Source organism: Sorex fumeus, unplaced genomic scaffold (genome assembly GCF_029834395.1).
Source record: "Sorex fumeus unplaced genomic scaffold, SorFum_2.1 ptg000002l, whole genome shotgun sequence".
Taxonomy (NCBI): Eukaryota; Metazoa; Chordata; class Mammalia; order Eulipotyphla; family Soricidae; genus Sorex; species Sorex fumeus.
The window spans coordinates 445,014-457,456 of NW_026606059.1; the positions used below are offsets into that span (position 1 = coordinate 445,014).

Sequence of the window (12,443 nt, forward strand, 5' to 3'; positions counted from 1 at the left end):
AAGTTCCATTAATTCTCTGGAGACTTTTTATCATGAATATGCTGCTTGTTGTCAAATGCTTTCTCTCCATCTATCGTACTTGCATCTTCAGGATGAATACCACTTGGTCATGGTCTATGATCTTTTTTGATGTTTTGTTGTATTCTGTTAGTATTTTGTTGAGGATCTTTGCATTCGTAGGTTTGTAGGTTTCCTTTTTTTCCTCCTTTTAACCTTTTTTTGACTTAAAAAATTATTTTATTTAATTTTTAATTTTGTAATGAATCGCCATGAAATACAGGTATAGACTTACAAACTTTCATGCTCACGTTTCAATCATGCGATGATTGAGTACCCAGCCCTCCACCAGTGCCCATTCTCCACCACCAGTGTTCCCAGTATCCCTCCTCATCCCCCTCCCATGTCCCCTACCCTCTGCCTCTGTGGCAGGTGGATTCCCTTTTTATTTGCTCTCTTCTTTAGGGTGTTGTGGTGTGCAGTGCACGTATTAAGTGGTGATCATCTTTGCTCTATAGTCTACTCTAGAACACACCTCCCATCCCGAGTGGGTCCTCCAAGCATCCTTTTCTTGGTAGTTCCTTTTCTATCTTAACTACCTTTTCTCCAAGCATGTGAGGCCCGTTTCCGGGCCGTGAAGCAATCTTCCTGGTACTCGTCTCTACTGTCCTTGGGTGTAGATCTCTCATACTGTTAGTTTATATAGCACAAATGAGTGCAGTCTTCCTATGTCCGTCCCTCTCTTTCTGACTCATTTCACTTTGCATGATACTCCATGTCAATCCACTTTTATGCAAATTTCATGACTTCATCTTTTCTAACAGTTGCATAGTATTCCATTGTGTGGATGTATCAAAGTTTCTTTAGCCAGTCATCTGTTCTAGGGCACTTGAGTTTTTTCTAGATTCTGGCTATTGTAAATAGTGTTGTTATGAACATATGAGTGCAGATGTCATTTCTACTATATATTTTTTGCATCTCTGGGATATATTCCCAGAAGTGGTATTGCTGGGTTGGTCAAATGGGAGCTCAATTTCTAGTTTGTTGAGAAACGTCCATACTGTTTTTCCAAAGGGCTGAACCAGTCGGCATTCCCACCAGCAATGGAGAGTCCCTTTCTCCCGACATTCACAAGAATATGGAACACTTGACGAATTTGCATGTCATCCTTGCGTAGGGGCCATGCTAATCTTCTCTATTGTTCTAATTTTAGTTTATGTGCTGCTGAAGCGAGCACAGCATGCTCCTTTTAATTTGAGGTCATTCACATATTTTATTCTACTTCTTAAATTGGTTACTTAATTTATGAGATTTTAAAATGTTAATGTCATGGTTAGAAATATTAGATTGCAGTTCTGCTGTACTATCGGCAAGTCTTTGGTGCACCGTCTTTATGTGTTGAGGTATTCTGCCTCTTTTTTATTCTTTCTAAAAACTTTATATGAGGCTTGGTTTTGATCCTTTAGCATCGCCACTCTTTTCTATTATAGTTTTTCAGAATCTTGTTTTGTTTTGTTTCTGTTTTGGAGCAACACCCCCTGTGCTCTGTACTTAGGAATCACGCCTGCCAGGACTGGATTCTAGATGGCAGCCAGGTTGCCGTGTGCAGCGGAAGCACCCACCTGCTGCACTCACTCCAGCCCAGATTTTTCAGAATTTTTAAGATGCAGGATCCTCTGTAACATTTCTACCTTCTCTTTTTTCTTGTGTTTTGCAGAATTTTGACCATTTGTTAGATATTTCCTGATTGTCCTCCCATGGTAACTTTTCTTTTTTTCCCCCATGTTTTTGGTTCAGCTATCCTTGTAATGTTGAACAGATTAACTCTGACATTTCTCCTTGAATGTTGTCACCCTTTTGAATCTTCTTGAGGTGGGGCTCTTGCTCTGTAACCTCCCTTTTAGAAAATACCTTTCAGATTACTTGCTCCTTTTCTAGTGTTTCCAGGTGCCAATTGCTCCCTTGTTTCTCAGCTTTTTTCCTTTAAATACAATACCTCTTCGGACTCTGGAGGGGTGGTTGTTAAGTTTTCTCCACTTGCATTTTGCAAACTCAGTGTATTTTCATTTCATTTCATCATCCTGTTATTTGTCGATTGCCTCGAGCAGGCCCCAGTAACGTCTCTTTCATCCTAGCCCTGAGATTATATTCAAGGCTCTTTAGGAGAATGAGACCCATCATTGTTACTGGTATTTGGCATATTTGGTACGCCACGGGGAGCTTGCCAGACTCTGCCCTGTGGGCAGGCTACATTCGATAGCCTGCAAGTTTGTCCAAAGTAGGAAGGAGACAATAAGATGTCATAAAAAAAGTTCTGATAAGATGTCGCACGGCCACAAATGCGGCCGTGCGGTTCAGGGATCTGGATTTTATAGTCTCTGAGTCTTGGCCGCTGATGGGATTACACGGTGCCAGGGGGCCAGGTGGTGGGTGTGACCCCCGCCTACTGGAATTTGGAGGATTTGGGTGGAAGATGCTCGACTCCAATCCGAGTAGGCTTGGAGGTCTCGGCCCCGGAACCCGCGTGGCTTTGTCCCTCTGCCAGTACCTTCATGTGTGTGGAGAGTGGTCTCAGCATGGTGGTGGCTGGTCCTGGAGGTCTTCGGCTGCCGGAGCCCTGGTCGGGGCGGGGAGGAAAGCTCAACCCGCTCCCCTACAAGGGGCCCCGGGAAGGAACACCCAGGCGCGGGGGCAGAAGACTGCACTGTTCTCGTCCGGGATCTGGATTTTATAGTCTCTGAGTCTTGGCCGCTGATGGGATTACACGGCGCCAGGGGGCCAGGTGGTGGGTGTGACCCCCGCCTACTGGAATTTGGAGGATCTGGGTGGAAGATGCTCGACTCCAATCCGAGTAGGCTTGGAGGTCTCGGCCCCGGAACCCGCATGGCTTTGTCCCTCTGCCAGTACCTTCATGTGTGCGGAGAGTGGTCTCAGCATGGGGGTGGCTGGTCTTGGAGGTCTTCGGCTGCCGGAGCCCTGGTCAGGGCGGGGAGGAAAGCTCAACCCGCTCCCCTCCAAGGGGCCCCGGGAAGGAACAACCAGGCGCGGGGGCAGAAGACTGCACTGTTCTTGTCCGGGATCTGGATTTTATAGTCTCTGAGTCTTGGCCGCTGATGGGATTACACGGCACCAGGGGGCCAGGTGGTGGGTGTGACTTGCATTTTGCAAACTCAGTGTATATTTAATAATAAAGTTTCTTTTTTCTTTGAAAATATTCACTACAGAGAAAAAGAAATTGGAATACAGACTTTCCATCCTTTCCAGGAGAGAGTTCACTGAATATCAGAAAAGCAGGTCCCAGAACAGTGGGTACAGCTTCTTCCCTCTCTGAAGAATGGCTTAGGTGCGGAGAAGGCTTTTTGGACACTTCTGGGACTCAGGTAAAGTATTTGTAAAGTTGTTTTACCTGAATGTCATAGGTTCCTGATACTCAGGCCACTACAGTCACACACACACACACACACACACACACACACACACACACACACACACTCTTTATTCCTTTCTCTTCCCTTTATTGTCCTTGTGGTATTGAGTTTTACAGTTAGTAGTAGTGTTTACACTTTTTGTTGTAGTGCCTGTCACAGATCTCATTTTAATTGTAGTGCTTGTAACAGTCTTGGTTACATTGTTCTGGAGATCATTCACTGGTGGCACTTGGAATCCTAGGTGCAGTGCCCCTGGCATCACACTCAGCTGTGTGGAGTGGTGCTGGGAATAAAACACTACAATAATCAGTACTTCACTTTTTATCCCCTTCTTCCTTGGGTTTAGGCAAATTAGAGCTCACCTATTTATGTCATGCAAGAACATGGAAGCCCAAACTGTAGAATCCTACTTTTTTTTTCTTTTTTCTTTTTTGCTGTTTGGGTATCAGCCAGCAATGCTCAGGGATTACTCCTGGCTCTGCACTCAGGAATTACTCCTGGCTGTACTTGGGGGACCATATGGGATGCTGGGGATTGAACTCGGGTCAGCCACGTGCTAGGTAAATGCCCCATCCACTGTACCATTGCTCCGGCCAGAATCCTACTTTTTATCATAAATGTATTTATGACATGTTCATAGTTGGATAGTTAGATAGTTGGGTTAAATTTTATAAATCTGATCATTTTTGTGTTCTTAAGGGATGTGAGGCATTTCCAAGTAGTCTTGGGGGCTATCGGCGCCTTCCAAGTGGTGCTTCGGGGCTTCCAGGCCCCCATCTGGTGATGCTAGGGGACTCATTTAGTACCAGGGATCAGTTTTGGGTCCCTGTGCATGCCATATATATGCTCTAGACCTTGGAGCTATCTTTTTGATATGTGCTAACTTCAAAATACATAATGAGTAATGTTATTTGGACAGCTCTATATTTATATTCTTGAAAATACACTTTTAACTGAGTATATGAGGAGTATATTCAGGATACAGTTTTCTCTTTTTTTAAAAAAGTTTTTTAATGAATTACTGTGAGGTACAGTTACAGACTTATAAACTTTCGTGCTTATGTTTCAGTCATACAATGATCAAGTACCTATCCCTGCACCAGTGCCCATTCTCTACCACCAATGTTCCCAGTATCCCTCCCACCGCCCCCACCCCTAACCCCCGGCCTTTGTGGCAGGCAAATTCCCTCATACTCTCTCCTTTTTGGTGTTATGGTTTGCAATACAGGTATTAAGTGGCCATCATGTTCGGTCTGTAGTCTCCTTTCAGCACGCATCTCCCATTCCGAGCATGCCCTCCAAGCAGAGGATATAGTTTAGGGTTTTAAATACTTTATAAAATATTTTGTTGTTGTTTAACTGTTGTGACAATTATAATGATAAAATACTAAACAATATTTTCTGTATGTAGTCATTAACGGCTGAAAGGAAAACTACTTTGGGAAAGCACCTTGGATTATCCCCTAGACCCCAAAAAGGTAATTATTTGATTTTTTTTTTAAATTGAATCACTGTGAGATACAGAGGTACAGAGCTGATCATGGTCAGGTGTCAGTCATATAGTATTCCAACACCCATCCCTCCACCAATGTACATTTCCCACCACTAATGTCCCCAGTTTCCCTCCTGCCACCCTCCCCACAGCCTGTCTCTATGGCAGGCGCTTTTCTTTCCCCTCCTTCTCCCCCACTCTTCCCTTTCCCTCCCCTTCTCTCTCCCTCTCTGTCTCCACTTTGGGGTATTATGGTTGCAATACAGGTACTGAGAGGTTATCATGTTTGTTCCTTTACCTGTTTTCAGCACACAGTTCTTATCCAGAGTGATTATTTCCAACTCTCTTTGTCATGGTGGTCCCTTCTCTATCCCAACTGTCTTTTCCTCCCCGAACATTTGAGGTAGGCTTCCAACTGTGGACCAATTCTTCTGGTCCTTGAACCTACCGTCCTTGGATATTTGGCCTCATATTAGGTTTTTTTTTTTTTTTTTAACTATGAGTCCAGTCATTCTGTTTCTGTCCCTCTCCTTCTGACTCATTTCACTCAGCATGATATTCTCCATGTCCATCCATTTATAACAAACTTCATAGCTTTATTTTTTCTAACAGCTGCATAGTGTTCCATTGTGTAGATGTACCATAGATTCTTTATCCAGTCATCTGTTCTTGGGCACTTGGATTGTTTCCAGATTCTGGCTATTGTGAACAGTGCTGCCTGAATCCATAAAATACATAGTGGAACCATAAGGTTCTGTGAACAGAACCTTCCATGTCATTGAAGCTAAGGCATCTTTTTTTTTTTTCTGCTTTTTGGGTTCACTTGTGGTTGCCTGAGGCATGCACCAAACCACATTGGCGAATAAGCTCAAGAGTTTTCGAAAATAGGCGTTTTTTTTGTGGCTATCTCCCTCTTGGCATTCCTTGCACAATCATGGAGGTGCTGAACCAGTTGATCGTATTCCTCGTCAGTGTTGTCAATGCTGGCATCTTCCCATGTTGCAGCAATAGTGCCAAAGAGCTCCCAGTTGGTGGTCGTTCTGGGGGTTCTTTTCTTAAACTTTGCAGCCCTTTCTCCCCTCTCTGTGAAGTAGAATTTTGCACGAAGGAGACGGTGGTCACTCCTGGCAGTGCTCAGGGGACCATATAGGATGCTGGGAATCAAACCCAGGTCCCGGGTCGGCCACGTGCAAGGCAAACGCCCTACCTGCTGTGCTATCTCTCCAGCCCGTAAAAGCATCTTTAAAGATGAAATACCACTGACCAAGCAAATGGAAGCAAAGATAAACAAGTGTGACTGCATTAAACCAAAAAGCTTCTGTACCTCCAAAGAAACAGTGACCAAGATACAAAGACAGCCCACAGATTAGAAAAAATATTTACCCAATACCCATCTAATAAAGGGTTAATAGCCAAGATATATATGGTACTGGTAGAACTTTACAAGAAAAAGCCATCGAATCCTGTCAAAAAATGGGGAGAAAAAATGAACAGAAACTTTCTCAAAGAAGAAATAAAAGTGGCCAAAAGAGTGCTGGAGCAGTAGCACAGCGGGTAGGGCATTTGCCTTACAGGCGGCCGACCCGGGTTCAATTCCCATCATCCCATATGGTCCTCTGAGCACTGCAGGAGTAATTCCTGAGTGCAGAGCCAGGAGTAACCCCTGTGCATCGCTGAGTGTGACCCAAAAAGAAAAAATGGCCAAAGGACATGAAAAAATGCCCTATAGGGAGATGCAGATCAAAACAGCAATGAGATATCTCACACCACAGAGACTGGCAAACATCAAAAAGAACAAGAGCAACCAGCGCTGGTGTGGGTGAGGGGAGAAGGGGACCCTAATTCATTGTTGGTGGGAATGCTAACAGGTCCAGACCTTTAGGAAAACAATATGGACATTCCTCAGAAAGCTAGAAATTGAGCTTTCGTATCACCCAGCAATATCATGTCTGGGAATATGCCCTGGGGGCTTATTACTACTGTTTTGTAGTAGAGTTTAAAATTGGGGAAGGTGATGCCTTCCATCTTCTTTTTCCCAGTAATTGCTTTAGCTATTCGTGAGGGTTTAGTTTTCCATATGAATTTCAAGAGTGTTTGATCTATTTCTTTGAAAAATGTCTTGCGTATCCTTACAGGGACTGCATTGAATCTGTACAATGCTTTGGGGAGTATTGTCATTTTGACAATTTTAATCCTCCCAGTCTGTGAGCAGGGAATGTGTCTCCACTTCCTTGTGTCCTCTTTTATTTCTTGAAGTAGTGTTTTGTAGTTTTTTTTGTGTGTAGGTGTTTCACCTTTTTAGTTCAGCTGATTCTGAGGTACTTAATTTTCTGAGGCACAAATGTGAATAGAATTTTCAAAAAATGGCTCTTTCTTCTCTTTCATTATTTATGTATAGCAGTGCCATGGACTTTGGACTTTGACTTTATTATACAAATCTGATTTTTGTAACCTGCCACTTTATTATACAAATCTGTTGTTTCTAGAAGCCCTTTTGTAGAATCACTAGGATTTTCTTAGTATCATGTCATCTGCAAGTAGTGAAAGCTTGTCTTCTTCCTTCCTACTGGATGCCCTTGATATCTTTTTTTTTTTTGATTAACTGCTATGGCAGTTACTTCCAGTACTATATTGAATTAGAGTGGTGAGTGTTCAGCCTTGTCTTATATGATTCATTTCTTTTTGATGCATAATAATGATAGGTTGTATCTTTTACAAGTACACATCTCAGTTTTATTAGTTGTTTAATATGGATTCCTTGATTTGCGAGCGGGCCCAGTAACATCTCCATTGTGACAACTGTTACTGTGTTTGGCTTATTGAATACGTCACGGGGAGCTTGCCAGGCTTTGCTGTGCGGGCGAGATACTCTCGGTAGCTTGCTGGACTCTCTGAGAGGGGCGGAGGAATTGAACCTGGGTCGACCATGTTGGCTGCTTGCAAGGCAAATGCCCTACCCGCTCTGCTAATATTTTTTGTGCATGCTTAATACTGGTACTGATTCACATCATAAAAGTTCTTACTGACATTTATTTCTACCAAGATGGAATAGCCCCATTCCTTCTACATTTCTTGTCAGAAGAAATAAAATAGAAAAGAGTGACAATATCGAACTCATTAATGATGCAAAGAATATAGGAATAATTTATATATTACTGACAGGAATGTGAAATAGTACAGTTACTCTAGAAAAAAATGTTTGGAAGTTTTGACTTATACTCCCAAACTGGAAACAATACATATTTTAGAAAGCAGATGATTAAACAGACTTGTACACCCATGTCATGTAATCACTACATAGTAATAAAGAAAACCCGAATTGTTATATATAAATCTTTGATGATTGTCCAGATTATTATATCACATATAAAAATTAGTTCTAAAAGGTAACATAGATGTCATTTTTGTCATTCTTGACATGATAAAATTATAGAAGTGCAGAATTAAATAGTGGTTGACACAGGTTAGCAGTTGGGACCAAGGGAGGCTGTTTATTTATTTATTTATTTTGGGGGCAGGATTGGGAGCTCACACACAGTTTTACTCAGAGCTTACTCCTGATTCAGTGTCCAGTAATCACTCCTGGTTGGCTTGGGACCATATAGGGTCCAGGCATTGAGCCGCATGCAAGACCTACTGTATTATCTCTCTAGTCAAAGGAGGTTATGGTGTGGCCTTAAAAGGCTATCTTGGATATTTTCCTGGTGATGGGATTCTTCGGTCTCTTGGCTGTTTGCTATCAACATTTGAGCTGTGATGTTATATTACTATTTGCAAAATGTTGCCATTAAATGCACTAGGTGAAGCACACCAGAACTTTCTATTATTTCTTCTCTGTGAATATACTAATATCTCAGAATTGACAAGTTTGGTTCAATAACAATGCTTGCTGTTAAGTTTTCTAACACTGCCATTACTTAGGGCACCTAGTCTGGCATAGGGGCACACAGAAGCATTTCATATACACATAACAATAGGTTTTTTTTTAACCATATATTTTAAGGAAACTATAAGTATTTCAAGGTTGCTTTTTTGTTTACATTTGTGCTCCGTTTTCCTGATTGTTTTTTAACTTACCTCAGTTATATTTCAGTTTTTATCTTGTAATTTGGCTTTCATTCAAAAACTCTTAGCCAGGTTTTCACAGTTCTTTAGGCAGGAAGAATTGACCAAAAAACATTTATTCCACGATCAGAACTTTGTGTACTGGTTGCTCTGGAAAACTAGTATATTTATAGTATTACTGTCAGTTGGTAGTTTCATATATTTTTGCTTTGCCTTTAACAGAAGTTGCCACATCTAAGAGTACCAGTGTGCTTAAAGATACTACATGGATTTGGAGTGAAAGTGATCTGTCAGAAGATAAAACGTTTCTTGAATCACAGAGAGATACTGGACATGGTTCTCAAATAGACAGATTTTGTAGCAGGAATATTTTGTGTCCAGAAGATGGGACCAATGAAGGTAATTGGTAATTTTGTTAGAAATCTGTTCATACAAGTTTGGAACAGAGCAATAGTACAGTTGGTAGGATGCTTGCCTTGCAGGTGACACACAGGTTTGATCCCTTTACCACATGTGATCCCCTAAGCCTGCTAAAGTGATCCCCGAGCACAAAGCTATGAGTTAAGTCCTGAGCACAATAGGCTGTCACCCCAAAACAAAACCAGAACAAAACCAGAACTGTTGTATACAGTGTATATGGAGTCAATATTGAAAATAAGTGTATTTCTTGGACCTGATAGATAGTCCAGGGATTAAGGGTTGTGTAAGAGCCACAGGTGATCTTTGAGCCCAGATCCAATGAGTAACCCTTGAAACTGCTGGGTATGGCTTAACAAACAAATAAGCACATTTCTATTTTGATTATTAGCATTATGATTGTACTGAGCTGAAGTCCTTCAGAGATACTTCATTATTTAATATTTCTTTTAGATCTCTAGATGTTGGGAGTTATCAGTATTATTGCTGCTACTCTTATTTTGGTTTTTGGGTCACACCTAGCAGTTTTCAGAGATTACTCCTGGGTCTGCATTTAAGACTCTCTCCTGGCAGTGCTTGGTGTCCGTATGGGCTACTGGGGACTGAATCCAGCTTAGCCAGGTGTAAGACAAGCGCCTTACCCACTGTAGTATTTTTTTAAAATTTTTTATTTTATAAGTTACTTCACAATATTTGATTACATTTAATATTCAAACACCAATCCCACCATCATTACACCTTCTCACCACCAAATTCGGCATGTTTCCATCCCAAGCCCCAATCCCTGTCCCAAAACACAAATGAAAGATTATATTATGTATTGTCTGTTATGAAGAACTGCTGAACATGCTTACAAAAAAGTGTTCATATAGGAAACAGTGTGAAGATTGTTATATATTGGCAGGAGCCATTAAGACATTCAATAGGGTATCACTAACATCTTGTTAAGGTTTGGTTGATGTGAGCTTTGGTATTTTTGTCTGAATATGGCTCGAGCGGGCCCAGTAACGTCTCCATTGGAGACTTTGTTGTTACTGTGTCTGGCATATCGAATACGTCACAGGGAGCTTGCCAGGCCCTGCTGTGTGGGCGAGATATTCTCGGTAGCTTGCCGGGCTCTCCGAGAGGGGCGGAGGAATCGAACTCGGGTCGGCCATGTTGGCTGCGTGCAAGGCAAACGCCCTACCACTGTGCTATATGCATATATATATTTCCGTCTATGATTTGTTGCCTCCACTGTAGTATATTTTGAACCCCATAAGAATTATTTTTTAGTTAACAATTTAAGCAAGAGTATGTTAAAACTGGTTGAGACACCCCTTTGAATCTGTTCATCAAAGTCAGTTCTCTCAGTCACTACGGAATGCTGAACCCATATTGCCTCCTTGATAACCTATCAGTATGTGGTAGAACTCATCAACATGTTTCTGTTTTGATGTCACTTTATATTGACAGTTTAAAATAGGGTTTCTCAAGTTTGGTGCTATTGCAGTTTCTTACTAGGTAATTCCTTGTAGATTGTGGGGATTTGCCCTCTGCATTGCAGGGTGGTTAGCAGTGTTTCTGTCCCTCACGCACTAAGTGACAGTTGTGCTCCAAGCCAAGAATATCTCCTATCGTTGTATGTCCCCAGTAAAATGAAATCATCCCCAGCTGAGAGTCACAGATCCAGAATTATGGAAATAGTGTTTTTTTTTTCTTCCATATTTAAAAACAGCAGTTTAAGGTGCTTGTCTTACACTCAGCTAACCAGGGTTCAATCTGTAGCAGTCCATATGGTTCCCTGAGTTCTGCCAGAAGTGATCCCTAAGCACAGAGCCAGGAGTAAGCCCTGAGCACAGTTGGGGGCAGCCCAAAAACCAGAAAAAAAAAAACCACTAAAAAACCGAAGGCAAATAAAAAAACAAACATCCTTATCTGGAATATTTGAAAGTCTTATTCGTCGATTGCCTCGAGCAGGCCCCAGTAATGTCTCTTTCATCTTAGCCCTGAGATTATATTCAAGGCTCTTTAGGAGAATGAGACCCATCATTGTTACTGGCATTTGGCATATTTGGTACGCCACGGGGAGTTTGCCAGACTCTGCCCTGTGGGCAGGCTACATTTGATAGCCTGCAAGTTTGTCCAAAGTAGGAATGAGATAATAAGATGTCATAAAAAGATGTCCTGATAAGATGCCCTGAGGCCGCATTGAAAGTCTTAATGCTTTAAAAATAAGCTTTGATTTTGAACTCTGATAGTTTTGTTCAGTTAGTTACTCAAGGTACATTTTGTTTACACAGCTCTTGTTGAAGGTGAATACATTCTTTTTATCACTGTGTGTCTAGTGCAACCATCATTTTTACCAACTGACATTTTAGTACTAACCAGGAAAGCGGTATTTTGAAGGTTATACATAAACTCACATATATTGTGATCAAATGTTTTAAGGAAATTGATTGCTTTGTAACATTTGGTTTGTTATTATTTCTTTTTGAACATTATTTTGTTATTAAATTCTGAATGTTTTAGATTCAGATATAGTCCAGTGGCAGAGATCATGCCTGTATGTATGAGGCCCTGGGTTTATCCTAGGCATGAAGAGCAGTCAGTATATTTTATGGGTGACCAATGGGTCTTTGAATCAGGTCTACCAAAGCCTATATGTAAAACAAAAACTATTTACATTCTCTTCTGTTAACAGATGCTCAGTAACTCCCCAACTCCAAGACTAGAGAGGTGGGGCCTGAGATAGAGTACAGGGTGGATTCCTTGTGTTGTGATTGGCTCAGGGTAGATTCCCAGCACCAGATGGTCCATTGGGCTTTACCAGGAGCATCCCTGGTGGAGACCTCCTTGCACCGCTTGCATGTCCTGGGTATCCCCAGTGCTACAGGGTCCTAGCAGCTTTGCATCCTTGGGATGGTGTATATAAGACAAATGCCTACCCTCTGTACTGTCTCTCTGGCTCCTCATTTTTTCTTTTTTGGCCACTCCTGGCAGTGTCCAGGGATCACATCTGGCAGGCTTGAGGAATATGGGGTGCCAGGAATTGAAACCACATA

General features: G+C 41.8%; 1 protein-coding gene and 1 non-coding gene across 2 annotated transcripts in view; one reads left to right on the forward strand and one right to left on the reverse strand.

Moving 5' to 3' along the window:
- The window catches only part of SPIDR (scaffold protein involved in DNA repair), a 344,944-nt gene that overhangs the window by 3,376 nt on the left and 329,125 nt on the right, over window positions 1-12,443 (forward strand). The window contains exons 2-4 of the mRNA XM_056111030.1: window positions 3,222-3,377; window positions 4,837-4,903; window positions 9,205-9,381. Of these exons, the coding sequence (XP_055967005.1) occupies window positions 3,222-3,377; window positions 4,837-4,903; window positions 9,205-9,381 (400 nt within the window). The remainder of the gene's footprint in view (window positions 1-3,221; window positions 3,378-4,836; window positions 4,904-9,204; window positions 9,382-12,443) is intronic.
- On the reverse strand, window positions 1,130-1,234 carry LOC130022952 (U6 spliceosomal RNA). Its single transcript, XR_008792340.1, has one exon. It is a non-coding gene; the product is annotated as a U6 spliceosomal RNA (small nuclear RNA).